This window comes from Gracilinanus agilis, chromosome 4 (assembly GCF_016433145.1).
Source record: "Gracilinanus agilis isolate LMUSP501 chromosome 4, AgileGrace, whole genome shotgun sequence".
In the NCBI taxonomy this organism is placed as follows: Eukaryota; Metazoa; Chordata; class Mammalia; order Didelphimorphia; family Didelphidae; genus Gracilinanus; species Gracilinanus agilis.
The window spans coordinates 333,261,426-333,275,784 of record NC_058133.1 but is presented as its reverse complement, the minus strand read 5'-3'; the positions used below and the strand labels follow the sequence as shown (position 1 = coordinate 333,275,784).

Genomic DNA, 14,359 nt, shown 5'->3' with positions numbered 1-14,359 from the left:
GCGGCGGCGGGAGGACGGAAGCCCTGGCCGCTGCCCCTCCCCCGGCTCTCCAGCCCAGCGACTGCCCCCGCGGGCCCGGCCCTGAGCCCGGGGCGGGGCGGGGCGGGGAGGGGAGGTAGGGCGGGACACTAGCCGGGCGGGCCCGGCAGAGGCAGCAAGGCGGAGCCCAAAGAGGCGGTGCGGAAGAAGGCGGAGCCGGAGGAGGAGGCGGTGGCGTTGGGGGCGGAGCGTAGGAAGGGAGGCGGAGCTAAAGTCGCCTCCGCCGCTGCCGCCGCCGCCGCCACCGCCACCTCTACGTATCCCTGGCGCTTGCTCAGGCCGCCGGGGGCGGGGACTGAGGGACGCGGCTTTCCCGGCTCAGGAAGTCCCGCGGGCCTGAGCCGGGGCTACCACCCGGGCGCTGAGCCTAGGAGGAGGAGGCGGCGGGGCGGCGAGGCCACCATGGAGACCCGCTACAACCTCAAGAGCCCAGGTAGGGAGGGGAGCGGCTGCCCAATTATTCCTTTTCACGCATGCGCAGCAGAGGGACAGACGGATCGACGGACAGACCGACTGGCAGTGGGGGAGGCCTTGGGCCACCGCCCAGCCACCTGTCACCGCCCGAGGGCAACCTTCTTTAATCGAGGCCGCTGTCCGGGCTGGGCAAGACCGCCCGGAGCGAGCTGGGGCTCGGGCCCCGGAACCCAGAGAACCAGCCACTCGCCCTCCTGCCGCCCTGCCTGGACTCTTGGAGAGAGGGGCCTGGCCCCGAGTCGGGTTCCTACTCTCTCTCCCTGCCCCCACCTTCCGACTTCAACCTCACACCACTTTTTTCCCACTCCTTCGTTTTCTTCTCCTCTCATTTCTTCTTAAAGGGACAGTACCCTAGGGACTGTGGGACACCCCCACCCCCACCCCGGCCGGGCGTCCGCGCCGTCTCCGGCTGCTACTCTAGACTGGACGCTTCCCGGGAGACTTAAGCCTTTTGATGGGGTCAGGGTGGGGGGAGGTGTACTTGAAGCTGAGGGTGCTGTGGGGAAGTAGGGGAGACCGAAGTAGGATCTGTGGGGGTGTTTATATGACAGAACCCCCCCTCCTCCCCTTTCTTTCCCCTCCGCATCAACTGGATCTGAGATGCCGGGAGATGCTGGGAAAAACGCCGAGATGAGGAGGAAGTCAGAGGACCTGGGTTCAAATTTGGGCCTTTGTGACCTTGGATAACTTCCTTAACCTCTTTGGGTCAATTTTCAGCGCAGTAAAGTAAGAGCCGTTCACTAGAGGACTGCAAAAGTCCCTTCCTTCTCTAAAGCTGTGATCTCATGAAAATGTGGATCTTCCAGCACCACCTGCCCGGATGACCTTGGGGAACTCACTTATTCTTTCTGGGTTTCTGTTTTCTCATCTGTAAAACGAAAGAGTTGTCCTAGATCAATGACTCTTAACCTGGAGTCAAATCGATTTTTGGGTGAGGTGGGGTCCATGAAGTTCGACGGGAGACACATTGCATCTATATTTAAACAAACTTTTAACCATAATTTGGCGTTTCCTTCAATTATTTAAAAGGAGCTCATGATAGAAAAGATTAAGAACTACTTTAGGGTCCTTTCCATCTTTAAATATTCCTTTGGTTTAATAGTCTTAATAGCCCACTATGGTTTTGCAACCTTGAAAGTTCTTACTCTCCCTAGGGCACTTTTAAATAGATTATCTTCCGGTGATTGTCTTACAACTTGCTATCTATGGCGAGTGGTATGAATACAGTATACATATTTGAAGTAGATGAATCCTGAAGTCTCATTCCTTAGAGGTTATCTATATCAAGTTATTTCATATATATGTACTTGTTACTTGTGTCTGTCTATTCTTGGAGTCAAGATAATTAGGTTCTTGAACTCCTATTATCTGTGTGACCCAGTGGGAACCACCAAATCTCCCAATACTGTCAGGTGCCTATGTGTTGTGGTAGTGGGAATTTTTTCATCTTAAATTCCAGATCCCCATGAAGTCATAGATCTAGATTGTCTCCCAAATCTCAAAGCATACAGTGTTTGGGATTGGGGAGGAGTTGGAAGATAGTCTGGACCAGTAATTTCTTCGGGGTTGGGAACTTTGAATGAGGGAACATTCTCCACTGATAAGAATAGATTAACAAGAATTTAAATGCCTACACTGTCAGAATACAAAACAAAGATAAACAATGGAATTTTCCATTTTATAATGATAGCTCACATGATAATTATTATTCACATACTGTGTTTGAGATTTTCAGAATGTTTTAAATTCATTACCTCATTTTATCCTCAACTCTATATTAGGTAGTTACAGTAATTATCCCCATTTTGTAGATAAGGAAACCAACTTTGAGTCTGAGTAATGTGCCCAGGGTCACATAGGTTATGTTTCAGAGTCAAGGCTTGATATCCCAGGACTTCCTAACTCTTTCTAACTCATGACAGGCTCTCTAATATCTATCAGTATATCTATTTTAACCCTTATTTTTTGTCCTGTTGGCAAAATAGGATTGAAAAAAACTAGGCAAACAGGGTTAAGTGACTTTCCCAATGGTCACACAGCTAGGAAGTTTGTGAGGCCAGTTTTGTACCTAGATCCTCCTGACTCTAGGCCTGGCACTGTATCCACTGGACTACCTAATTGCCCCTATAAATACCTTTTAACAGATGAGGAAAAAGAGGCCTAGAGAAATAAAGTCACTGGCTCAAGGTCACATAATTAGTTAATACCTTACCTGAAACAAGAATCCAGGATTCCTAACTGCCAAGTCCAGAATTATTTCCAGTAGATGGTACCTCCTGTGCTCTGTATATAACTATATAGATGTCTGTATATGTTCCCTTTCATCAGGGGAGAAGGAATTCAGAACAGTAACCTTGATGTAGAACACTGATGAAAAAGGTGGCTAACATCTATGAAAGAGCTGTACTCTAATAAGGGTTTGTTGATTGTTCACTAGGTATTGGGCCATTTATTCTACCTGTGCATTGGCACAATTAGTGAAATGGGGAAAAAATACACAGTTTAAGTTTAACTTAATCTTAAGAAATATTAATGGCTTAACCAGCTGTTATTCATTCCCTTCTCTGTCCTTACCTCACCCTTTCTTCCTGTTGGTGCTAGGAAGACTACAATCTTTATTTCTAGAACCTAGGAGAAAGGTGTGCCTTAGATATTTTTTTCCTTTTCTTCTCTCTTTTTTTGTTGTTTTTGTGGATGACCTTGTTTTCTTTTTTCTTTTTCTTTTGAATATTTTCCCATGGTTACATGTTTCATGTTCTTTCCCTCTCCCCCAAACCTTCCCACCCTCCCAGCAGCTGACTCAGAATCCCACTGGGTTTTACATGTATCATTGATTAAGACCTAATTCCATATTATTGATAGTTGTACATGTTATCGTTTAGTGTCTACATCCCCAGTAATATCTCCATCAGCCCATGTGTTCAAGCAGTTGTTTTTCTTCTGTGTTTCTACTCCCACAGTTCTTCCTCTGAATGTTCTTTTCTTTTGAATGTGTAGAACATTAAAAAAAAAAAAAGCTATTGGACATTAAATTGAATAGGGCCAGCAGCCTCATTATCCCTGAGAGCCATTTTTGTTGGTGCCATTGCTAGGGTTAGGGAAGGATTATGTTTGGGAGTAGGTGATAGGGGACCATATCTTGTCCAAATCATCAGAAGAAAAAAAGCAGAAAACAGTATTATATAAGTGACTGTAACTATATATAGACTTTTAGGTAGGTGGTCCCAAGTCATGTTAACAGGTCTATAAAATTTCCCATAGTCAGTCTTAAGATATCCATAATCCAGGGTAGCTGATGGAGAGCTTTCTTTGGCTGAAGTTGTAATTTTCCTTCCACCTTTGGTTGCATTTTCTCAAGTAGGCATTTTGAAATTATGAAAAAAGGATAAAAAGTGAAAAAAGCTGATTTTGTTAATGTCTGAAGATAAAGTTTGTAGAGAATGACATTTAAGGTGAGATGTAAATAGCTAAAAATATTGGAAGTTTAATGAAAATGCTTGTTACTCTACATTTAGTCTTATGATGTTTGCTAGAGCTGTACTTTAAAAAGGAGAATAAAAGGACATGTTGGCAGTAGTGGATCTGTGAACTTTCTGCACAAAAGAACTTGAATTTGGTGAAATTTAGATAGTTTGGATGGGATAATAAAATAAATACAACATAAATTGTGGAAGGAAGAGCACTATTAGGGATAAATTTGTTCATGTCCCAGGTGAGTAAATTCCTCTTCTCAGTTGCAAAGACAGGAGATTGGGGGGATATGGAGTAAGCTTACCTAGTCAGAGTATTAGATTGAATCATATTGTCACAGGATCAGGAAACTGAAAAGGGGTTTAGAAATAGCTTTCTCATTTTACAGGTGAAGAGCTAAGGTCCAGAAAGTTTGTGACTTATCCTTGGTTTCCAAAGAAAGTAAACAGAATTAGGATTTGAACTTCCTTTTATAAATTCCGTGTTCTTTCTACTTTATCAGGCTGCCTTTGAATCATTTCATTCAACATTTATTAAGTAACTATGATGTGTAAAGTTCTGTGTTGGACAAACAGTTTTTGCTTTCAGGGAGCTTACATACTCATATAAGGGATATGGCATATTCAGTTTCCTTGGTTTCCTGAGAAAATGGTAAACCTTTCTTGAAAAATATAGGAGCTTTTGTCAGTCCTCAGATTTATATCATAGGTTTCATGTGATTCCTTACTCTTGGTTCTCTAAATCAAGAGGAGTACAAAGACAACAGATAACTTGTCTGAATTTAGAGAACTGATACACTAATATGTAAAAAGTTAACTATTTTTTAATAGAAAAAACATTGAGAGTTATTTGAAGAAAATATCTTCAAATCTTTTATGAGCAAATAACATAATGGTTGATTCTCTTTCACCCCTTCCCACTAATGAAAATATCAAATTAGATTAGACCTTTCCTGACCCATTCATTTTAGTCTTTTTTTTTTTTGATGCTTCAGGAAGAAAAGAACATACTAGCTTTTTTGATTAAAGACCCTATTTGGACTAAGAGACCATATGAAATTTATATGACTTATTAATCTGAAGAAAATACTGAAAAGTTCACATAAAACAGTGAGGCATTTTCTTAATCCTTCTCAAAATTTAGTAATTTCAACAGATGTAAATGAGGAAAACAAAAATTAATAGAATCTCATGAAATAATAGTCTACAAAGTAGTTACATTTTGGTAAGAAAAAGTGTGTGTGTATATATATATATATATATATATATATATATATGCTGACAAAATAATAGGATTTTTTTTTGTGTAACTCTTTCCAGTCTCATTTTTCTAAGTTTTATTGCTTTAAAATATCTATTGACTATATATAAAGTCACAGTATGTGTATAGTAGTTTTGTAATTTTAATTTCTTTGATCTGTATTCCCATTTTGCAGAATATGGAAAAGGGAAGCTGAGAGAACAGAAATGTTATTGCCCGGGAGTTTTATTGCTTTTGGGAAGGTCTTAGCTTTTGAATTAAAGCCATTTTTGGAAGACTAGAAACATTTTGTTTGCATTTTGTCTTCAGCCTGAGAATTGGGAATAATTTAACAATTGTTTATACTACTGAAAAGTTGTCCCTGTCTGGTGACATCCTCAGGACTTGAAAGCTGACTAATTCTGCCAGCTGCCACTACTTATTGACTAGTCAGATCAAACTGAATGCTGGAATTTCTCTTTAAACTTTTTTCTTTCTTTTTGGAGAATGTAATTTAAGACTTCTTGCTCAAGGAGTACCATTTGCTTAACTCACAAACTAAGAAGCAACATAAAAAGCATGACATTAGAATTTTGTTATTTTGTAAACATTCATATCATTATTATTTTTACCATATTGCTTATATTTTCACTGGACTTTGAAGTTTTTTAAATGACTTTTGTAGATATCCTTAATTTTTCAGATGCAGTTATCATAGGATCATAGATTAAGAACTAGAAGGAATTTTAGGGGTCATTTAGTCCATCCAACTCATTTTACTGATAAGGAAACTGAAGCATAGAGAGGGTGACTTTACCAAGGTTCACAAAAGTAGCAGTAAAAATAATGATGATAATAATAAACATTTCTATAGAACTTTGGGTCACAGGAATGGTTAAAAGTCAGGCTTTTTCCTGTGGGGAATATATTTGGCTGAGATTAGTCTTATCATAATTCCTGTACTGGCAGGAAATCTTTGGGCACCCCTTTTAAAATGAATCATTCTTGTTCATCCTTTTGTCACCAATAGGGAGGGAAGAAAAGAGCAGACCTCAGTTCGGTTTCCTTTGTCTCAGAAGTTACTTTATCTGGGGAGCAGATGTTTCTCTCATTCTCAGAGTATATATACATATTCATCCAACTTTTCCACATTGACTTGATACTTTAACACCTTAGCACTTGACACTTTTAAGTTTTTACTTTGGAACAGAACTAGAAACTCTTAAGTTTCTGAACTTCTTTAGACCCGCAGAGGTCGACTTTGACCTAGTGCCTAGTTATTTCTAATTCTTTTGCTGATACTGCAAATCTTTCTACTTTACATGTTTCTCTCCAAACTGTGTTACTGTTGAGGTCAGCCTTCTTTGGAATCACATTGTTCTTAAGGGTCCAGGAGGAGAGGCTATTTTCTTCTGGAGTTCTATGATTGCTATCGATGAAATTACTAGGAGTTATAATTTTTAATTTTAATAAAGGAATTTTATTGTATCAGAAATGATTAAAGTAGTTAAATTTACACGTTCTATCACCTAGTCCTGACATATATAAAAGGACAGTAAGACTATATTCTTCTTCCAAACTTTCCTATTTCTGTTGGGTTACTACCATCGTACCAATCACCCAGGTGTACAACCTTCAAGTCATCCTTATGCTTTATTTCCCCTTATCCCACATATCCAGACAGTTGCTAAAGGTCTTTTTTTTTCATTTTATCTTCACATTATTTCTCACATCTTATTCCTCTCCTCATATGTTCCTCTCTCTTGAATTATTGCAATAGACTCCCAGTTGATTTCCCTACTTTGTCTCTCCCTTCTCTCTTCTATCTTATACATAGTTGACAAATTGATATCTCTAAAGTATGCTTCTGACTATGTCTGTCCCTGTATATAAACTCTAGTGCTTCCTTAATACCCCTAGAATCAGATGAAAACTCTTCTTTGGTATTAAAAGCTTTTTACAACCTACCTCCAACTTACTTTTCCAGCTTTATTATGATACTCTCTTTTCTGTACTCTACAGTACAGACAGATTGGCCTCCTACCGCCTCTGCACTTGCACTGGTTATGTCTCATATCTAGAATGGATTCCTTTCTCATCTCCACTTGGAATAGTTTTTTTTTCCTCTTCAGAACTCTTCTCAAATACCCTTTCTACATAAAGCCTTTTCTGAGCCTCCCAGCTACTAGTACATCCCCCACCCATCAAAATGATTTTGTATTTATTTCCTATATTCTTATATATTCATGTTGTCCCCTAGTTAAAATGCAAATTCCTTGTGGACAGGGACTGTTCAGAGGAGTTTTTGAATTCGAAGCACATAGAAGATTACTTGGACTATAATAGGTGCTTAATGAATATCCATTGATTGATTAATGGAATTATTATAGATTCTTCATGAAGTCCTTGTGGATATTTGGAATTTTAATAAATTTGATTCTGGCTGTGATAACTTAGCTAACATTTAACATGTTAACCCACTGTGTATAGAGCATTATGCTAGGGAATAGAGATATGAGATAAAAAATAGTACCTTAGGAATATATTCTCCTTTTCCTAGCTAAATTCCTTGAGACCATCAGTTCCTCCACTTCTTTCCTCTTACTCTATGGATTTTCTGAAATTTGGGTTCTTACATTATCTTTCAACTGAAATTCCTCTCTCTAAAGATTTCTTAATTGCCAAATCTAATGACCTTTTCTCAAGCCTCATTCTTCTCAACTTTTCTGTTACAATTGACACTTTTGACTATCTTCTCTTCCTGCTAACTCATCTCCCTTGGTTCTCATGGCACTGATGGGTTCTCCTACCCATCTAACAACTCCTCAGTTTCCTTTGCTGGATCTTTATCCAGGCAGTGACCACAAAATTCTTTTCTTTTCTGTCATTCCCATTTTGCTTGATGATTTGATTAGTTCCCATGAATTATTGTCTCAGTGAAGATGGTTCTCACATATGTTTCATCAGTCCTGATCTTTTTTCTCATTTCCAATCTTATTATCTCTGGTTATTGGACATCTCAATGTAGATGTTCCATATACATCTTAAACTCAGCTTCTCCTAAACTGAACTCATTATATATCCCTCTAATTCTACTTCTATTTGAAACTTTTCAATTACTGTGGAGGATATCACTATTTTTCTTTACTCACACTTAAAATCTAGGTGTCATTCTTGACTCCTCACTCTCAACTCCAGCCCCCATATCCAATCTGTTGCCAGTTTCTGTCAGTTCTATTTTCATAACATCTCTCATATACTCCTCTCTTCTGATACTGCCTCCATTATCTCACAACTAGACTGTTACAAGAACTTCTAGGTTTTATACATAGTTATTTGCGTATTTTCTCCCCCATAAGATTGTAGATTCCTTGAGGGAGTTTTTGCCTAACCTTTAGCACATAGTAGGTATAATAAATGTTTGCTGACAACTTATATTTGGGCTAGGGGTGGGAAGGGGAGATAATTTGTTTATAGACGTGTATACAAAATATATATAAAATAAAGTAATTTCAAGAGGTAAAAACCATTAACAACTGGGAGCCTTTGGGTCCCTGAACTTTGCTTTGAAGGTAGGGATGCTAAAAGTTGATATGATGACAGTTCATTCCAGTCATGGCAATACCTTGGTGGAAGAGAATCTTTTAAGTTGTGTTTTGTTCCATGGAGCCATGTATTTTTGTAGTCTCCAAGCAATAAGCATAATGAGATCTTGCAATCGCTGCATTTTTCAGTCAATTATGTGATATAAAAATAGTCTATTATAGATAAGCATTTTGAAAAGCCTTCCTGTTTCCTTATTTTCATCAGGGACACTGAATATGTTTGTAAAAATCAGAAGTTTTTAACCTAAGGGACACCTTTGGGATCTATGAAAAGGTTTCAGAATATCAGTGAACTTGGATGGGAAACAAATTACATTTTTATCTCAGTAGGATTATTTTATTTTGTAATCCTATACATTTAAAAATATTCTGAGGAGAGGCGTCCATAGGTTTTACAAGACTCCCAAAGGATTCCATGATACAAAAAAAATGAAGAAACTTGTGTATTGATCAGTCTTGAAGAGATTTTGTAGATTTTAGAAAATAGGCTTGTATAGCTATGTAGTTATATTGCAAGTGTCCTTGGGAAGATATGTTTTTAGTATTATTGCCATTGATGATTGTTCCCAGGCATTCATGGGGATAGAATTTTTCCACTTTCATATATCTTGAGGATTTATTCTTCAACTTCCTCAAAATTATGTCAACTTTCCACAGACAGTCTCTGTTTATACATGGTCTGGTCTTAGCATTTCCCATTTTCCTTTTCTTTAGTGCCATTTCAATGTTTAAAACAGCATATTGAGGACTGAGATGATTAAATTCAAATATGATAATTTTTTCCCATTAGTGATGATGAAAATTTTTTTTAGGAATGTTGACAAATATTTTCTGTTTTTCATCTGTTTGTTGTCATTTTCCTCAATTTCATCTTTAGTAGTCTTGAGGTGATTTAGGAGTCTCATGCCTAGACTTTTAAAGTTTATTTTCCCCTTCACTGTGTCTCCTTTGTGAGATTATGATTATAATCTTTGCACCATCCTCTTTTCAGAGATTTTGCAAATGAGTATTTTAAATCAGTAATACTCTTGAATATCATGTTTTTCTGCTTGGCAAGGGCCACAGAATTACAGAATTTGAGAAGGGGGTTGTATCTCAGTGGATCTCTAATCCACTAAAAGTTATCTTTACTATATCTAAGAAGTGATCCTCAATCCTCTCCACTTAAAGGCATTTAAGAAGAGGGAATCCACAGTTATAGGATTCATGTTCTGTCCTTTTCTCACCCCCTCCCCTAGCTGACGCACATCGCTGGGTTTTACATGTCTCTTGACAACTTTTACAAATTACTTCTCTTTCTGCCCTTAGAGTCAAATAGAACAAGTCAAATCTCTCTTCCACAGGACAGTCTTTTGAATATTTGAAGATAGCTGTTATGTCTCTCCTGGGTCTTCTTTTCTCCCTGCTAAAGATGTTCAGCCTATCCTCATATGCTATAGACCCAAGATCCTTTATCATGGTGGTTGCCCTCCTGGATATTTACCAGTTTATCAAGGCCCTTTTTAAATGATGCTCCCCAGAAGTGAACAGATTACTCCAAGTGAAGTCTGATGAGAGAGCACAATGGGATTATCTCTATTTTTAGAAGCTATGTCCTCATTTATGCAGCCCAAGCCTTTTTATTTGCCACATACCATTGATGACTCATTGAGGTTGCTGTCCACAAAAACCCCTAGATCTTTTTCAGAAGTGCTCTCTATTCATGCTTCCTCCATGTTAAAGTTGTAGAGTATTTTTGGTACCCAAGTGCAAGATTTTTCATTTATTCCTATTGAATGGTATCTTTAGCCCATCAAGATCCTTTTGAATCCTCTCATGCAGTGTGCTAGTTATCCATTCTAGCTTTGTATCATCTGCAAATTGGATAAAAATATCATCTATGCTTTTATTCAAGTCATGGATAAAAATATCAAACATTACAGAGCCATGTACAAATCACTGGGATCACCTATTGGAGATTTCAGACCAAGCTTATGTTGAGGAAGAAGTATGACTTATCCCTTTAGTTGGCTTTTTTGGAAAGGAATGAGGAAAGGCCCATTAGTTCTTTCTTTGCATCTGGATAGCATTTTTCATATAAATCCATTGGAAATGTCTTGTATCTTCGTATTGCTGAGTATATCTAGGTCATTCACAGTTGGTTATTGTATACTTTTGTTGTTGCATACAGAGTTTTACTGGTTCTGCTCACTTCAGTTTTCATGAGTTCAGAAATATCTTTCTAGGTTTTTCTGAAAGCATCCTATTCATCACTTCTTAGAGTACAATAGTATGTATTCCATCACAATCATATACCAAACCTTCCCCAATTGATGGACATTCTTTAATTTTCTAATTCTTTGCTACCACAAGAAGAGCTGGTATGAATAGTTTTGTACGTGTAGGTCCTTTTCCTTTTTTTGGGGGGGGTATCTTTGGGATACAGACCTAGTAGTGGTATTGCTATGTCAAAAGGCATATACAGTTTTATAGCCCTTTGGGCATGATCCCAAATTGTTCTCTATAATGGTTGAATCAGTTTACAACTCTACCAATAGTGCATTAGTGTCCCAATTTTCCAGTATCTCCTCCAGCATTTATAATTTTTCTGTCATATTACCAATCTGATAGCTACTCCTTAGAGTTGTTTTAATTTCCATTTTTCTAAGCAAAAGTGACTTAGAATGTTTTTTAAATATAACTATAGTTTTGATTTCTTCTCCTGAAAACTGCCTGCTTATATCCTTTTTGTCTAGTTCTTTCTGTGTTAATTTTCAGAAGTATTCTTAGTAAAATAAGTTAATTTTAGTTATAGATATATTAAGGGAGGAATATATTATGAGACTTTCTATAAAATCTGCTCTCTTTGATGTCTCTTCATGTAGTAGAAGAGACCTTGAGTTTTTGAAAGCAAAATTAGTGAAGATTCTTCCAAACTGCAAGTGCTTTAAAAAAAAAAGATTGCCCTAGAAGTATGTTTTAAAAAAATCTGAGAATCTACTTGGTTAAATTAGGGTGCTTACTTGTTAAATTAGAAGAATCAATAAAATGTTGGCCAATCAGTTTTTCCAACTTCGAAAATCATGAAAATTATGTAAGAAGGTGTGTGGTTCTCATTTTCATCTTTGCAGAATGGGAGTGTCCATATTGATGAAATCACATTTTAGTAATTTATGACATTTCATTCCTGATATAAATGTGTTAAGATGTATAAGAAAGTTGTATGATCCTTTTTAATTTTAAGTTCATGACTATCCTTCTCCTTTACATGATATTACTTGATCCCATTGTCATAAGCTAAACTAGATTTTCAATTGAAACAGGAGCTCTTTGCATAGGTCCAGTAGTTATTTTCAGTACTGAGAGACTTTTTGAGGTATTTTAAAGATTCTTGTATTAATTTCCAAAATTTTATTTCAGCTGTCAAACGTTTAATGAAAGAAGCAGCAGAATTGAAAGATCCTACAGATCACTACCATGCTCAGCCTTTAGAGGTGAGTTTTCTTGTAACTGTAATAATCCAGGTTGCTTACATTTATCGAGGGCTTAATCTTTTACAGAGCACTTTCCACCTAACACTCCTAGGAGATCAGTAGTGTCTTACTCATTTTTATAGAGGAAAATAATAGACTTGGCAGTTAAATGACTTATCCAAGGTCACACAGTTCATAAGTGCAGGATTGGGACTTGAAGCCCGAAATGTTCGATTTTATGTAAGTTCTTTCACATTTTTAGGTCTCCTTAGTGTTTTAATAAACATTTTTAATAACTGAATGAAGTTTACTTTTCTTTAATAGCATTTTATACAGAATTACTTGGCTTTGCTTGTTGAGATAAGTCTTAGTTTAGTACTTTTTATATGTTTAGCTTTCCCCTTAAGAATATATTTCGTAGAATCTTTTAACAATAAAGATATATACAGAAAGAGAGAGAGAGAGAAAATATATCACAGAATGATCCAGGGTCATAGACCTCCAATCTAACATTGGAATTGTCCCAAAGTGGAGGGGGTTGCCTTAGGAGATGGTGGCTTCCCAATAATTGCCAGTCTTCAGAGACTTAATGATCACTTGATGGATATATGAGAGTGGGGATTCCTTTTGTGAAGGGCTGGACTAAATTACTGTTGTGATTCATTCTAATTCCCAAATTCTATGATTCTGTGAAATAACATTATTAAGGGGAAAGCCAAATGGGCTAAAAGAAAAGGACTAAACTAAAGTAAGACTTTTTATCTCATTAAGTAAAGTCAAGAAATTCTACATAAGATTCTGTTGTAGAAACTAGGAATTCCCAGAGGCAGAAGTGAGGAGAGAATGCATTCTGGGCATGGTGGATAGCCTGTGCAAAGCATGGAGATGGGAGATAGAAAATCGTGTATGAGAAAAAAAAAAACCAAAAAAAAAGCAAGGCCAGTTTGACTGTACTTTATTGTATTTGAGAGGGAATAATTTATGTATTTCCCTGAAAAGGTGTTGAAAGGAATTTAATGCCAAAAGAAGTGTTTGTTTTAATTCTTCAAGTAATATGAAGTTACTAGAGTGTATTGAATGGAAAATGATATGGTCATAACTGAGTTTTAGAAAAGTCACTTTGGCAGTTGGATGGAGAAAAGACTGGAGAGGAGGGAATACTTGTTGCAGTGATCCAAGAGCCAGGTGATGAGGGCCTGACCTAGGATGGAGAGAGCTACCATGAAGATAGAATGGATAGAACTTGGCAGATTTGATATTTGGGGTAAAGTAGAGGGAGGAATTGAGAATAATTCTGAATTTCTGTACTTGGCTGGTGTCCATAAGGATAGTGGTGCTTATGACTGAAAAAGAGAAGTTTAGGGAGAGGGACTGATTTTTATGAAAATTATATTGAGTCTCTTTTTGAGAAGTTGAATTTGAGAGAGGTTATCCAGTTGGAGAAGTCTAATAGGCAGTTGATGCTTTGGAATTGGTGCGTAGGCGAGAGATTAGGACTGGGTTTATAGACCTTAGAATTATATTTGAAATTACAATTAAACTTATGAGATCTGATGAAGTCACCAGTAGTGTATGGAGAGAAGAGGGCCCAGAAAAGGTTCTTGGTAGCATGTATCATGAAATTATAGCAGCAGATTCAGAAGCTTTTTTTACTTTAAATGAAAAATAAATTGTATTAGTTGTTAAAATATTATCAAATGTTGTCTCTTTTCATTCTGGAATGGTAAATTTAGGTTTCATGTATTGGTAACTGAAGGTGAGGGCTTTGCTAGAATACAACCATTTAGCTCTTAGGCAAGATTATAATTTAAGAAAGGATTCTGACTCTTGATAATCTCTATACTCTTCACATGACATTCTATTCTGCTGTTTGTGCCTTTGTACTTGCTATCCCTAATGACTGGAATGCATTCCTTCTGTACTTCTCTACCTTTTAGAATCTATAGCTTCCTTCAAGTTTCTTTAGATGCTAATGTGTATACGAGACTTTTCCTGATCTCTCTAGCTCCTAATTTCCACTACCTCCAAATTACTTGGTGCCTATATATATATATATATATATATATATATATATATATA

General features: G+C 37.5%; 1 protein-coding gene across 2 annotated transcripts in view; it reads left to right on the top strand.

Annotated features, from left to right (window-relative positions):
- The first annotated feature begins 351 nt into the window (after positions 1-351).
- Positions 352-14,359, top strand: part of UBE2J1 (ubiquitin conjugating enzyme E2 J1) — a 43,153-nt gene continuing 29,145 nt past the window's right edge. For both annotated transcript variants that reach the window (XM_044676419.1, XM_044676418.1), the window contains exons 1-2: positions 352-472; positions 12,228-12,301. In XM_044676419.1, the coding sequence (XP_044532354.1) occupies positions 442-472; positions 12,228-12,301 (105 nt within the window). In that variant the 5' untranslated portion in view covers positions 352-441. The remainder of the gene's footprint in view (positions 473-12,227; positions 12,302-14,359) is intronic.